Raw genomic sequence first — 14321 nt, forward strand, 5'->3', positions numbered from 1 at the left:
CGTAATATATGTTAATTTATATTCACTTCCATATGTAATTCAAAATCGCTCAAAATTGAGATGGGTTTCTCTGATCTGACCCCTTAGGGTCGTATAGACATATAGGCACAGGTCGTAATCTCTGGCGATTATATTCTTCACCATAATATGAAAATCAAATCAACTTTAGTATGTAATTGCTCAGAGTTGCGTTTGTCTAGTATCATAATATCTTCAATTTATTATTAATTCGAAATTACATACACTTTTTAATCGAGCATTTGATTTATACAAAAATATTACAAATAAACAATCAGTTAATTGATACAATGTATCTTAGATATGAATTCTAATCATTTATTAATTTTTTTCGCACTACATTAACAATAAAAGCTAAAAAGCAAAAAATAAATATTAGTTTCTAAATAATTTTTTGTACTACAATGCACATTGTTTGGTAGTCTCATTTTTAATTGATGTTGCTCAATTATATTTTTAAATATTTAATGGCACATCATAATACTTATTGTATTTAAAAAAAGTATTTTACATATCTTCACATTCGGATCACTGTCATTGCAATGGACTTGCAATCTCACTTATCACATTGGCTTATTAACCGTACGGCATTCACAGATCGACCACACATCAGATGCAGGCTCCGTCATGCTTGAATTGAAGATCTGAAGGAAACAAAACAAACAGGTTATATTATAATAAATATATTTAAAAAAAAAATACAATAATATTATCCTCTCTCACTATTGATTTACTAACTATAGAGGAGACACCGTTTAGAGCTTGGACACTAATATTTATTTACTGAAAGTAAAATAATAATATGTCATGAGTAGAGATATATTCGGTATTGAAAGTGTATTACAAAATGTATTATTTAACATAAAATTAAATAAAATGCTTAACAGGACTGTAAAAATTTTGTCGGGTTACGCTATGTCTGGTTTACTTCCGTGACCCTTCATCGTAATTGGTGACACATCATCGCTGTAGGATTGGTTTGTCGAATAGACTAAATGTCAAATGTTCAGGAGACGAAAAACAAATTTGATTATCTTATATTTAAATACATGAAGGTATTTAAATTGTTGTTTTTACAGCATATGAATGCTGTTTTCATTACAAAGCAATTTAAAGAAAAGGATGGTTCTGGTCCATTTAGATACAAAAAATCATTCTGCATTCAAAGGTCGATTTCGACAAAAACGGATATTCGACAAACCAATCCTATAGCGACGACATGCTATAAAATATTAATATTTTATAAGTTTTTTACATGTACAGGCGGACCTCGACTTACGAACGTTCGACTTTCGCACAATTCGCTATTTCGCACATTTCAAAAAAAATCGTTTTTTTAAAACGTCGCGCTGGCCGTGGGGTTAAGATATCCGTGGGCGTGTCATGTTGTGCAATTTGCTAATTTTATTCATCTGAAATATTTCACCCTAAAAATTTATAAACATGAGTGAGAAACGGAAAAACTGCAGTGTTGATACGAACAAAAAGAAATCAAGGACTTATAAACTTCACACGACGTTCTAATTGCGGTGAATCTTTTTCTTCAATCGGACATTCGCATGATACAAACAGGTCTACTACGATATGTTCAATTTTGAAAAATAAAATTAAGGAATACGTTCAAAATTGTGGAAATATATCTTTAAAGGTTGTTTCCAAAAGACACGGCATAGTTATGGATTAAATGGAAAAATATTTGTCATCATGGATCGACGACCAACATCAAAAAGATGTCCCTCTGAATATTTCAATTATTCAAGCGAAGGCTCTTAGTTTGCACAAAGATTGGAAGGCTAGATTAAAAGAAGATTCTAACACGATTTTTCAAGCAAGTAACGGTTGGTTTATATTAAATTCACTGGAGAATCGGCTGATTTTCGCGGAGAATTTATTTCCTCATTATCCAAAATTATTGAAGATGGAGAATATTCCTCTAGCCAAATATTTAATGTAGATGACACAGGTTTATTTTGGAAAAAAATGTCTAATCGTACATTCTTATCTAAGGAAGAATCAGTTGCCCCTGGGCATAAACCTTCTAAAAACCGATTGACATTGCTTCTTGGTGGAAACTTGGCTGGTGATTTAAAATTGATGCCAATGTTAATTTATCAACCAGAAAATCCCAGAGCATTGAAAGGGAAGGATAAAGAATTGCTTCCAGTATTCAAATAAAAATAAAAAAAAACCTGGGCTTACTGCGTTAATATTAAAAGATTGGTTCACTTTACATTTCGTGCCAGCAGTTAAGCAATATTGTAAAGTTAATAATTTACCATTTAAAATATTTTATTTAAAATAAGAAAAAGAAGAGTGGCATACAGTTAACTCTTGATAACTTTTTAAGGGAAACACCCGCAAACCCCACTTAAACATGTCTCTTAAACATCTTATATTTACTTGATAAATACATATTTCAAAATACACACAATTTTTTTTTTTTTACTTCCCTCTACTTTCGAACATTCAACATTCGCACACCTTTTCAGGAACCAATTATGTGCGAAAGTCGAGGTTCTCCTGTATTATATTATTTATTGGTAGATATTTCTGTTTTTTCCCAATTATTTTACGAATACCGGTATTCAATAGGAAATACCGGTATTGGTATTTTCATTCGGTATTGTAATCCCTAGTCACAAGTGATTCCCTCTTTCCTATCTTGCTTTATTGCTGGCTTCATAAAATGTCACTGAAGTAATAGAAACAATCACACATACCCAGGCTTAAAAAAAATCACATAAATATATTGTGATCTCATTGTGAATCAAACTCGGAGCCTTCGGATGGAAGGGTAGCACCTTGCGCACTGCATAGAGTTACATTCATACCATTCATGGAGGTTCTTAAGCCACAAAATGTGTTCTTGTCCTACATTTACTGTACTTGAGGTACTGAGGTACTATAATTTTCTGGATTTGATACTACGCAGAATTTCTCGATCGTTTACTATTTGAGAATTTCAACATGTATTATAACCGGTCAGTTTAAGGAATTTTAAGGATCCTGAAAGCCTCAACGCTCCATAACATCTCCAGGTTTAGTGTAAATACCTGCATACATAGAAAAGTATCAGGAGAACATAACAGTGAACCATATTATGCAATCTCAGACTAATATACTTTTTATCATACACATATTCATGTATACTATAAAAAGTTGCAGTAGTATAACCTCTCGAGTAGCTAACCGGTTATGTTTGTGCGTGTCCATAAACTTGTACGTATGCAGTTCGCTGTATCACATTTCACCGTGAAATGTTCTATCGGAAATATATGGTCGGTAAATACCCACGATGGCCGAGTGGCTTAAATGCCGGCCTATAGAGTCGAGGGTCCCAGGTTCGAATCCTGGGTCTGGCTAGTACACATATTGTTTTTCAATTTGTGTATGAGTCAGAGTATGGACCTAATAGGTTGAGCAAGTGGCTGACATCCATTTCTCGTAAAAACAAAAATCTGTCAATACAAACCTCCACTCTGTGGAGGCCCATATGATCCTATTAGGATCGGACATGGTCGAAAGAAGAAATATATGACTTTTTACTTTTACTTTTAATAAAAGACCGTCCACTGGGTTATTTGTTAGGTTAGTTTAGGTAAAATATCAAACCGAACATATCAAATTTAATGTCTGATAACAATAATGATAGCGTTATTATGAGATATTTGAAACCAATCTAAATATCCAATTAATGTTTATATTGAATCTAATAAAATTAGAACATTATTGTCTGCAATGCTCCACGAACAACGCGTAATTTTTTTATCTCGGTGCTATATCTCTTTCCAATAAGAAAGCCCAAGGCGAACTGTGCATCGGTGAAATGTAATACGTACAATTTACATGTCACCATGTTTGTAGCCGGCTTAACAAATTTTATTGTAAACTTTCTTTCTTACCATGGATAATAAATTAATCAATAGAAACCCCAAACATCTTTCATCGCTATGGAATAGTTTATAACCGACGTAGAACTTTAACCTATCTAATAGGATTTGATTGGCAGACAAACGATTTCCGAATAAAAATAATTTCGTTAACACGACAGTTGTGTTAATATTTAAGATTAAATCAGAGACATGTGCATCTATTTTAAGATTCAAAAGCTTTTAGCTCATGTGTTATGCAATACATCTGATTGATTGCAAGGCCAAAAGGTGATCTTGACCGTCATATTAATTACATGGCTGTGGTTGTGGCGTATTGTCATTGATTGTCTGTGGTCAGCGGTATACCTATCGTTCAATTCAATGCATACATTGTTATGACCATAGCAAGGACATTAATTGTTACAAAATTTGTATCCAATTAGTTAATAATAATTATTAGTCTTCTAATGTTTTAATCCTTCTTTAATTTGACGGTGTGAACGTCTTATCAAAAATTTATGTGAATATTTGTATTGTAACCTATTCTCAAGTTTTACACCAGTGTTGCACACCCTTTTTATCCATTTTCTAAATGTATATAGCTAACACGTATCGTGCATAATGATTATTCTCTCCCGAATCATATATTATTTGAAATTAAATATTTTTACCATGATGGCCGAGCGGTTACACGTCTGGCCTATAATTTCATGACTCCTGGGTTCGAAAATCCGGAGAAAAATCAGATGTTTATTTTTCAATAGGACCCAATAGATTGAGTAAGTGGCTAACATCCATTTTCATAACAAACAAAAATCTGTTAATACATTCTCTACCCTGTGGAGGCCCATATTATGATCGGACATAGATTTAAAAAACTTTTTTAATATAAAATAATAATATGTCCGCTGGATTCCATTATTTTTTCAAAATTTTTTTGAGGTGTTTGAAGTTACATACAGTAAATCCTTAATTTTTGTGAAACTCGATTTAATGGATCCAATGTACAAAATTTCCGGTCCGTATTCCAAATAAATAATTTTTGGCACATGAGTAGCATGGAATCACACAGCAAAGCACAGAGTAATTGGTTTAGCTGTCGCATGGCGTGACTTTCTGCAGCAGTTGACGTGTGAGAAGGATTTTTTTTGTGTTATTAAAAAATTTAAATATTGTTATGTATTTACGAATATTGTTTATTTGTTTAATTAAAATGGTAAACTACATAAATAATTTGTTAATTTTAACTATACATTCGGAAAACCTGCTTCATTATATAACGGGCATTCAGCTGGCTGGAATTAATCCGTTACATTGAGGTTTTACTGCATGAATAACAAGATGCTACATTCTTAAATATCGTGAATTATTCATTGAATAAGAAAAGAGTTTCATTAAATATCGTGGTTCACACGCATAGAAAGGATAAGTACTATTTCTTTCTAATAGTCAGGGTTGGATTTACGAGTGGAGAAGCCCTGGGCTGATTTGGACCCTGCAAATTAATTTGCTCGGGGAGCAACTGTGCAGGTATTCTTCTTGCTCATACATTCTACCTTTATTGATTTGATGGTCAATCAAACTGCGAATGAAAATCGGTGGGCTGGTTTCTAAAACTACAATGCTTACCGGAAGAACATATTCAATCGACCCAGCATGGACAATTGGACACATACCAACAGATCAGGAGTGGGGTCTGAAAAGACTGACTATCTACTACACTACTTAACAACAGCTTGATTGAAAAAATGTCAATAAATGTGGGATATGTAGAATCCTAAATTTGATATAGAATAATAAAGCCACTTGAGATTGTCAGTACTATATAAATGTGATATTTAATATATTTTATATAGGCTTATGGAGGTAATGCAAATAAAAATACCTTTCTTTCCCACGTGTTTTACACACCACAGTGCCTCGATTGAGACGTATGATAAGCCATCTGATCCGCACACAGGATGACCATTTCCAATCAGAGGTTTAGATGTCAGTGAACACGTGTCGTATCCTTTATTACATCTTCCAGTGCTGACAGCTTCCAAATCTGAAAATATTAAAATATTATATAGACTTTTAAATTGTACTTGTAGATCATCAGCTTTAAGTTTATCTTTGACTTTAAATAAAAAAATAATTTTCTTTTTAATATATTTTTTAGTTATTAATTAATTCTCTATTCTTTATCTATTAATATTATTCTCAAAAAATGTGTCAAATTGCAAGCTTCGTAATTTTCCACTAGATAATAAAAAAATGATGAATTTACTGAAACATTAAAAAAGCCTTTGGATTACTCGGTACCTTTGGTTGAATTGGTACCTATAGAAATAATAATATAGTACTCTCCTTCACTACACCTACGATGGCCGCGCGGCTTAAGCGTCGGGCCTATTGCGTCATGGGTCTCAAGTTTGAATCCTGGGTCTGGCAGGTACACATATTGTTTTTCAATTTGTGTATGAGTCAGGGTATGGACCTAATAGGTTGAGCAAGTGGCTGACATCAATTTCTCGTAAAAACAAAATCTGTTAATACAAACCTCCACTATATGGAGGCCCTATGATCTTATTAGGATCGGACATGGTCGAAAAAAAAAAAAACTCTCCTTTGGCAGCATTGAATGAAATGATTGAATGAAATGAAAAAATGACTTTTGTCTTTGGATGCTTTGGATTTTATGTGATTGTTCATCTAAATATACTTGGTTCAATATATACAAAGCTTTTTTTGTACCTATCTTAAGTGTGAAGTTATGTGAGAACGTGTAAACATTTGCTATAGACGGAGAGTTACATATTTACAAGTGATTGATGACCTTATGCATAGTCATACTTATGTAAATGAATGGGCTAATGTGTTATATGTGTTACTTAAATAGGAACACATCTAACTTTCCTTAATAATTTATATTTTAATTACTGCACAATGCCTTAAGTCCACTTATTTATATAAGTATGACTATGCATACGGCCCCGAGTGGTGCCTTTCTATTTGTGCATAACCATACTGAGATTTTGATTGTATAGATGAATAAGTATCTTACGTCTGTCATAAATAGTGGCGCAATGAAGGTGCTCATAGGAGCGATACGTTACTCCATTGGACCCACACACCAGGGATGAGGACTCCAGCTTCTGTTGGTTGATGAGATCAGCTCGGTAGCAGGCCAGCTGCCGAAGGGTTCCGCACTCGCCTGGCTTTGCAGCACACTTGGCCTCGTTTTCTGGAAGTAAGATAATGTAATTATATTAACTTTATTGTTCGATCAGTGCCTATATCTGATTTAGTAATTTGGACATCAAGCGATGGTGCTGGTGTGTCCAATATTTTATCATTCAACGTGACGCTTTATTTATGATATTATGGTGCAAAGAGAATCAATAAAATATACACACGAGTAGTACATATTATAACAACTTTCTCTCCCAGGCTCTCATTGAAGAGATGGGGAGGTAACCAGTGTTTGACGTATATGACGCAATCGATTCGTTAGAAGACTTATAAAGGGGCCTTGAAACAGTTCAAACTAGTCATACAATTATTAAATTACCCCAAATCTTAAATGTGATTATACAGTAGTTACGTTGAACCTTCACTTACACACCCGCCACTGGAGGTAACAACGCATTATAATTCTTTGGCAGGACATGTGAGAGACATTAGGAAGATACATGTAAATTAATAAAAGATAGAATAACTATAAAGCATAACAGTTTCTATGCCGATAAATTATTTAGTTATTTCAGCGGCCTGACAATATGACTCAAGCAATATGTCCGGATGAACGCTGAAAATTATTTATAGCCAGCCGGTGTTACTAACCTCCGCTTTCACTTCGTCTACTACTTACCGCGCCTCGTTGCTTCAAACGAGGACCCCGAATTTTCCCGGACTCATTCCCCATCCCCAAACACTCCGTGCATTAATTCTAGTGATAAAAACCTGACCTGGAGCTATAACAACCGGTGGGATACTCTCACCCACAACTGTCTACAAGAGATTATCGAGTGATGATTCTAATTATTATTAGGACCGATAGTTTCATACACACGTTGGCGAATAATGGTCGTGCGATAATATTCGCTGCATGTGAAACGGGGGTGAGTGTCCGTTTGTATCACCCGCGCCGCACCAAACATTTATATTAACATCATCGATTGATGTTCATATATCGTAATAATACTATGCAGCAACCCAGTCTGCTGCTAAAGAATAGAGAGGTGGTCAGCTGATAAATTTATTTCGCGTCTAGCATCTCTGATAAAAGTGGATGAATGACTGACGGCCCTCCAAAAATCGCTGTCGCTAGCCAGTCTTCTTGCATCGTTTCAGACCATATCAGCATCCCGTAACTCGTATACATTATACGTATACACTCTATAGATAGTATTTAACGGCATTCCGGTTGGCTTGAAGAACAGGCAAGTCAGGTTGAAGTTCTTTTCTGGAGTCAAGGTCCAATGATAGGCTGCTTGGTTGGTGGCAAAGGAAAATAGCAATGGCGAAATTGCTATGTTGAAATGAAAAGCAATTTGGAAAAGCAAAAGCATTCATTGCTACCGTGATTAAAATACGTTTAGTTTAGATCTCTTCTCTTCCCAAGACTTCAAGAAAACGCAAAAGACAGAGATATTGTATTTGAAATGTGATGCTGGAGGCGGATGCTGAGAATATCAATCCGTATCGAGAAAGTATGAGAAGACGAGAATGAACTCTATTTAGATGGATGAACCACATCAAGAATGGCTCTGTTTTTTTACTGACACAATATGCCTTGCGTGCCAGAGAATACTGTAGAATGCCGAGAAGAGTGGATCCAAATTACCCATGCTGCTTGACGTCCAAATCATCGGTCATGACATCCACACAGTGACATCCCGTGGGGGTAAGCAGATTGAGCGTCGCTTGGGGGCGGCAGTTACTCGAAGGGCGGCAAATCGAGGAAAATCATTAGATATATATAGGAATGAACCATTATTCCATTATTATATATATGAAGGAACCTAAACTTAGTATTAGCAGAAATATCTTTCCATTAAAAAAATGACACAAAATGTATTAAATTAACATAAACGGTTTAGCAGGACTGTAACTGTTTTTGTCGGGTTCGCGATTTATAGTTTACTTCCGTTGTCCTTGGACGTCACGTTCTTGATGACCAGCAATGACACGTGCAGATTTTCGAATTATATAGGTAGGTACATACTAACCTAATATATTTATCAAAATATTTTTGCTAGTGATTCGCGAGTTTTGAAAGTTGTCAGGTGTATTTTTAAATGTATCTGAAACCGTGGACTCGCAATATTGTCTATTTGAGTAGAGATGGCATTTAAATTAGATTTTGTTGTATATATTTTGTCAGTAAAGTATCCATACAACACATTTCTTGGATATTGGAGTCATGAAATGATGATAAAAAATACTGTATAAAAATGGGTTCGCATTTTGGCGCTGCCTAGGGGCGGCATTTTGTCTAGGGACATCACTGCATCCGCTCGAGGTTTACCAAGAAGTAGGTAGGTATCTAATATTTCATTCGCCTGTTTTGATAAGTATCTAATTGATAGAAAGCAGGAAAAATGATGATATCTAATAATATTATAAACAAAACAAAAAAGGCCGAATTGTTTACTTTTCCACATGACGGCATTGTCATTATTTGATAATGAAAAAGACTCTTGAATCAAGAGATGATTATGTCATAAAAATATGACATTGAAGATTAAATTCAAGTTCCAATGAATGCAGTTAAGGTCAGGGTCTTTACAAAAAAATCATCGCTTGTCTTATAGTGTGTTAATTTTTTAAAGTACCGTTATGTGTGCCTATTAATTATTATTCATTATGTCAGTTAGTAGGTAGGTAGGTAGCAATTTTGTCTGTCATTCAGAACGTCATAAAGATAACCTAAGCACAACCCGTATTGCGAGAACTTTATTTAAAATAATGATTTAGGTTTCAAATAGCAACAATTCTTGTGTTTTGTATGTATCTACATCTTAGACTGAACGGTAGGTACTTAATGTAAGAGAGTTTTTTTTATTTATTAATCAAGGAGATTTTTATTTATGTCCCTGCAATAGAGGGTCGCGTCAAACAGGCGTGTTGGGGATGCTCAGCATGGCTCTCACAAGGGGGGCTGACAGGGCTCTAGCCTGGGAGCACGGCGTGACGAGGCGACCAAATAAGTCAGATAAACACACATCACAATTTGCTCTAATAGTAAAAAAGTCGCCTGCGGCGCTATTTTCCTTTAATAGTAGTTATATTTTAAAATACGATTGTGCGATGAAATTTTTAATAGTGTCATTACTTAATATTAACTCCATAATTCGAGTGGTTGTAAAAATATTAAAAATACACTAATTAATAGGTACCCTTAATTTGACCATGAACGCCATTTGGAATACGCCACTGTAGAGCGTCACACTGCCTTTGACCTTGGTGATAGGTAGGGGGCCCCGACATAGATCATAGCCTTGGGGCCCGCTTCAGGATGTGGGGGCCATGATGCTCAGCACACGGGTGGAAGAGTTCTTTATCCATCTCCACTCCTCATTTAAAGCATATGGCACCAAGCAGCGGCGTTTCAAAGAATGAGACTCGGGCTCAGAGTCCAGGTAAGAAGCTAAACTTGTAGATTGATGCTATAAAATGATCCATACAAGACGCCAAACATCCCGTTAAAGGATGAACTTTTTGTTTGTTGGACCCACCCATAAGGACAATATTCGGAAGAAGATTTTTCGTAACTGTTTTCCCTCGAAAGACTTCTTTGAAAAGCGAAGGTAAATGTAAATTGAAAAGCTCAATGCTTAGCTAGATCACATGTGGGAACAGTGACGTCCCGTGGGGGTAGGCAGATTGAGCGTCGATTGGGGGCGGCAGTTACTCGAAGGGCGGCAAATCGAGGAGAATCATTTGGAATATATAGAAATAGCTACCTAAACTTAGTAATAACGAAAACACCTTTCCATTAAAAAAATCAGCTCACTGGTTTTGTCAGGTTCGCAATATCTAGTTTACTTCCGTTGCCCTTCGACGTCCATGGTGACTAGAAACGACACGTGCAGATTTGCGAATAATTATTACAGTTTGATATTTTGTTAGTAGTGTATCCATACAACACATTTCTTAGAATCTTAGATATTGGACCCATGAAAGGATGATAAAACTACTGTATAAAAAATGGGGCGGCATTTTGGCGCTGCCTAGGGGCGGCATTTTATCTAGGGACATCACTGTGTGGGATGTACTCACAAGACCCAACCTTAGAAATATAATAAGTCAGGACCTCACAAGGACGCAGTTAAAAGAAGAGGTAGGGAAAAAACTCCAAGAATCTCTGTCGCTTGCTAATCTTCTTGCATCTCCCCAGGCCATGCCAGCATGCGCCGTATACACTAAGTGAATATAGTATACTTTAGTGGTCTTTCAAAACGATGTAATTTGATTGTCTTGAATCAAGAGGTACAAAACGACCGCAAGGTAGATCTAGATCTAGAAGCTGCTGGATCGATGAAATGGTTAAGTGGAATCAGCTTGGAAAGGCCTTCATCCAACAGTGGATAGATTCAGGCTGATGATTATGATGATATGTAATAGGTAAATGAACCAGATTCAACGTAGCTTTTTTCCTATCCATGTGATGAGAGTCTGCATGGCTCGCTCATTACTCCTATAGTTGTACCACCGCACACTCAATATCTGCAGCAAACATCTGTTCTCGAAGCTCAGTAATCCTATATACAGTTGCTCTGAGCTTTCGTAAAGTGCTATGACTTGCTACCGTATAGCAGTACCGTCATAATACCGGAAAACAATACAGGTTCGAACAGCTCTGATTTTAATGATTTAACGGATGGCCGTTTCGTACAAGAAAAACATCCCAATAAACAATAATGGAATCGGAAATAAACGTTTTATGAGTCTCTTAGAATAATAATTGTCTCCTTCAATAAATGTATGTAGATTGCATCGTAATGCCTATAGACAGATTTATTTAAATGACTTGAATTGATTATGTACGTTACTTACTCCATTAAATCATCGAATGACGTAACTTCAAAGTGGATGCACGTGGAAATAAGTATAATATGTTATAAGAAGCAATAGATATTTAGATAAATACAATAATAAACACAAATTATAAAGCCATTGTTGTTGAGTTAGGTCATATTTGCAAAGGCGTTTGAATCTTTGAAGAAAATCTTGAATAATTACAGTCATTATAGATGAAAAGGTAGGTATTGTTAAACAATGACTAATCGTGGAGCTTTTTCTGTTTGCCTCGTAGTGTGTGTGTAACAGAGAACTCAGAAATAATGAGAACTGAAATACCTAACGGGTGTGGAGTAAAGTTGTGATTATAATATGCTGCACGTCGCGTACTATCACGTGACGTCACAGTAAGCTGGTGCTACGGGGGAAAGGTGTGTAATGTCGGTTAATGGTGTTTAAAATGTTATCAGACTGATGCTCCCATCCCGTAGCACATTTTGAACTTAAACGAACATTGTCACTTGGCAAAATCTGCCAAAATCACCAGAACAACAATGAGGTCACATCACGTTGTACCGCACTGCATCGACACCTGCATGACTCAATGAACGTTTTTTACCATTTTATACATGCCTACACATTTTTGACTCATGTCAAAATCGCGTGTTTTTTGTTTTTAGCTATTGGCACTGTGTATGTTCTATAAGAATATTGTCTATTGTCTATCTATGATCTGCAGGATGGGTTCTGTTCAAAATATTATTGAATTTATATAGATCGTGTTCAAAATAATCTGCAAAATGACAAAACCATAGACCAAATTTATCGCCGTGACAGCGTGACAGTACGCGACGTGCATCTCAATATAATCACAACGTAACAGGGAACCGATCTCGAGTGTGGAAGAATATGGGATAAACTTAAACACGTGTCAATAATACGCTTATATTTCGTTCTGACAACTACTCTCGGTTTATGTACTGACGCTCATTCAGTACTGGTGTATTTGAAGGTTGCAACACACATTATTGCATGTCTATAATGTGTGGCTCATTTTCGTAGGACACTCACACATTCAAAACCCTGCGTCAAAATGTAGTGTATTGAGGTATTGCCTATCGGAATTATATTTATTAATCTGTTTTGTGGTGTGTAACTTCTGGTGAAAACGTTGAAGATTCATATTCATTTCTGAAACTCAATTTAGATGACGTATAAATGAACAAAGGGCAAAGGAACATATTAGTACCTATCCAAATAGTCCATATCGAACAGGAGCAGATGGGGCAGTGGCCCCCGGCCTCACAGTTTTAGGTGCCTCAATTTTCAACTCTGTTACGAAAAATACATAGGAACTTGGTACTTAAATTGTTTGCAATGCATAATATAGCAAATCTCATTATTTTTTACAAAATCGCTGCCTCATTTCCAGGCACTATGTCACTTTTAGTAAAATGTTCAGGAGAGCAATTTGAAAGTTCACATTGAAATAATAAATTGTACCACCAATATAATAATTGAATACGTCAAATACGTGTATTAATTAAGGCTCTAAGTACCAAAAAGTAGTATTGCCTGTAGTTACAAAATACCGAGTCATTGCAGTAAAATTTCATGAAGCAGACCTTTTGAAAAATGTGGTTTTACAGTGTGAAGCAATCACCGCAGCTTCTATAATTTTAGGTATTAAGAACTCGCATGTGTCAACACACCATCGTCAGCCATTTTATATTGAATGAGGTTGACCACTGTAGTGCTATTTACACCATTATAAATAAAATAGGCCAACGGACTTACAACGTCGACAGGTTTAAATATTTTGCTGTATTTTTTGACTTGCTTGAGGCACTTCTGGCACTTAGACCATAGTTGAAGTTATTGGCGTTAGTATGTAGAACACTTTTCTATAAAAATGTCAGTTTTTTTGTTTTTTGTACTAAGCGCCTTAATTAATACACGTATTCATATATATACATCGCTGTCTGATTCCCAGGTTGTTCTATGTCATTTTCTGTAAAATTTTAAGGAGAGAAATTTGATAGTTCACATTGAAATATATGCACAACCTATATAATATTAAAAACTGTGTTCTGCATATAAAAGAATAACTTATATTCGAGATTATCGACAAATGCGTTCATAATTTTTATATTCTGACTAATGGGTTAAACAGAGTTCTGGAAATAGAACAAAATGGCATTAAAAAGTCATTTTTCTTAAACATGTGAAATAGAACAACCTGGAAATCAGACAGCGTAATATCGACAAAGTTAGGGGGCTTTGATTGCTAAGCCATATCTGTGAGCGTAGAAGAAAAATCGTTTATGTAGTCCTTTCCTATTAATGTTGTCCTTTCTCTGGACTTTCTAAACGGATTGGACAGATTGTACGTACTTTCGATTATGCCGAAACAAGGTCAAGTTC

General features: G+C 35.5%; 1 protein-coding gene across 1 annotated transcript in view; it reads right to left on the reverse strand.

The window, feature by feature from the left end:
• Positions 1-318: 318 nt before the first annotated feature.
• The window catches only part of LOC147073934 (serine protease inhibitor dipetalogastin-like), a 136623-nt gene continuing 122620 nt past the window's right edge, over positions 319-14321 (reverse strand). The window contains exons 6-8 of the mRNA XM_085944596.1: positions 6937-7116; positions 5776-5937; positions 319-662 (exon numbers count right to left, since the gene is read on the reverse strand). Coding sequence (XP_085800722.1) covers positions 628-662; positions 5776-5937; positions 6937-7116 — 377 coding nt within the window. The 3' untranslated portion in view covers positions 319-627. The remainder of the gene's footprint in view (positions 663-5775; positions 5938-6936; positions 7117-14321) is intronic.

Source organism: Rhyacophila brunnea, unplaced genomic scaffold (assembly GCF_057557595.1).
Source record: "Rhyacophila brunnea isolate RB1 unplaced genomic scaffold, BYU_Rbru_1.0 scaffold_17, whole genome shotgun sequence".
NCBI classification, from domain to species: domain Eukaryota; kingdom Metazoa; phylum Arthropoda; class Insecta; order Trichoptera; family Rhyacophilidae; genus Rhyacophila; species Rhyacophila brunnea.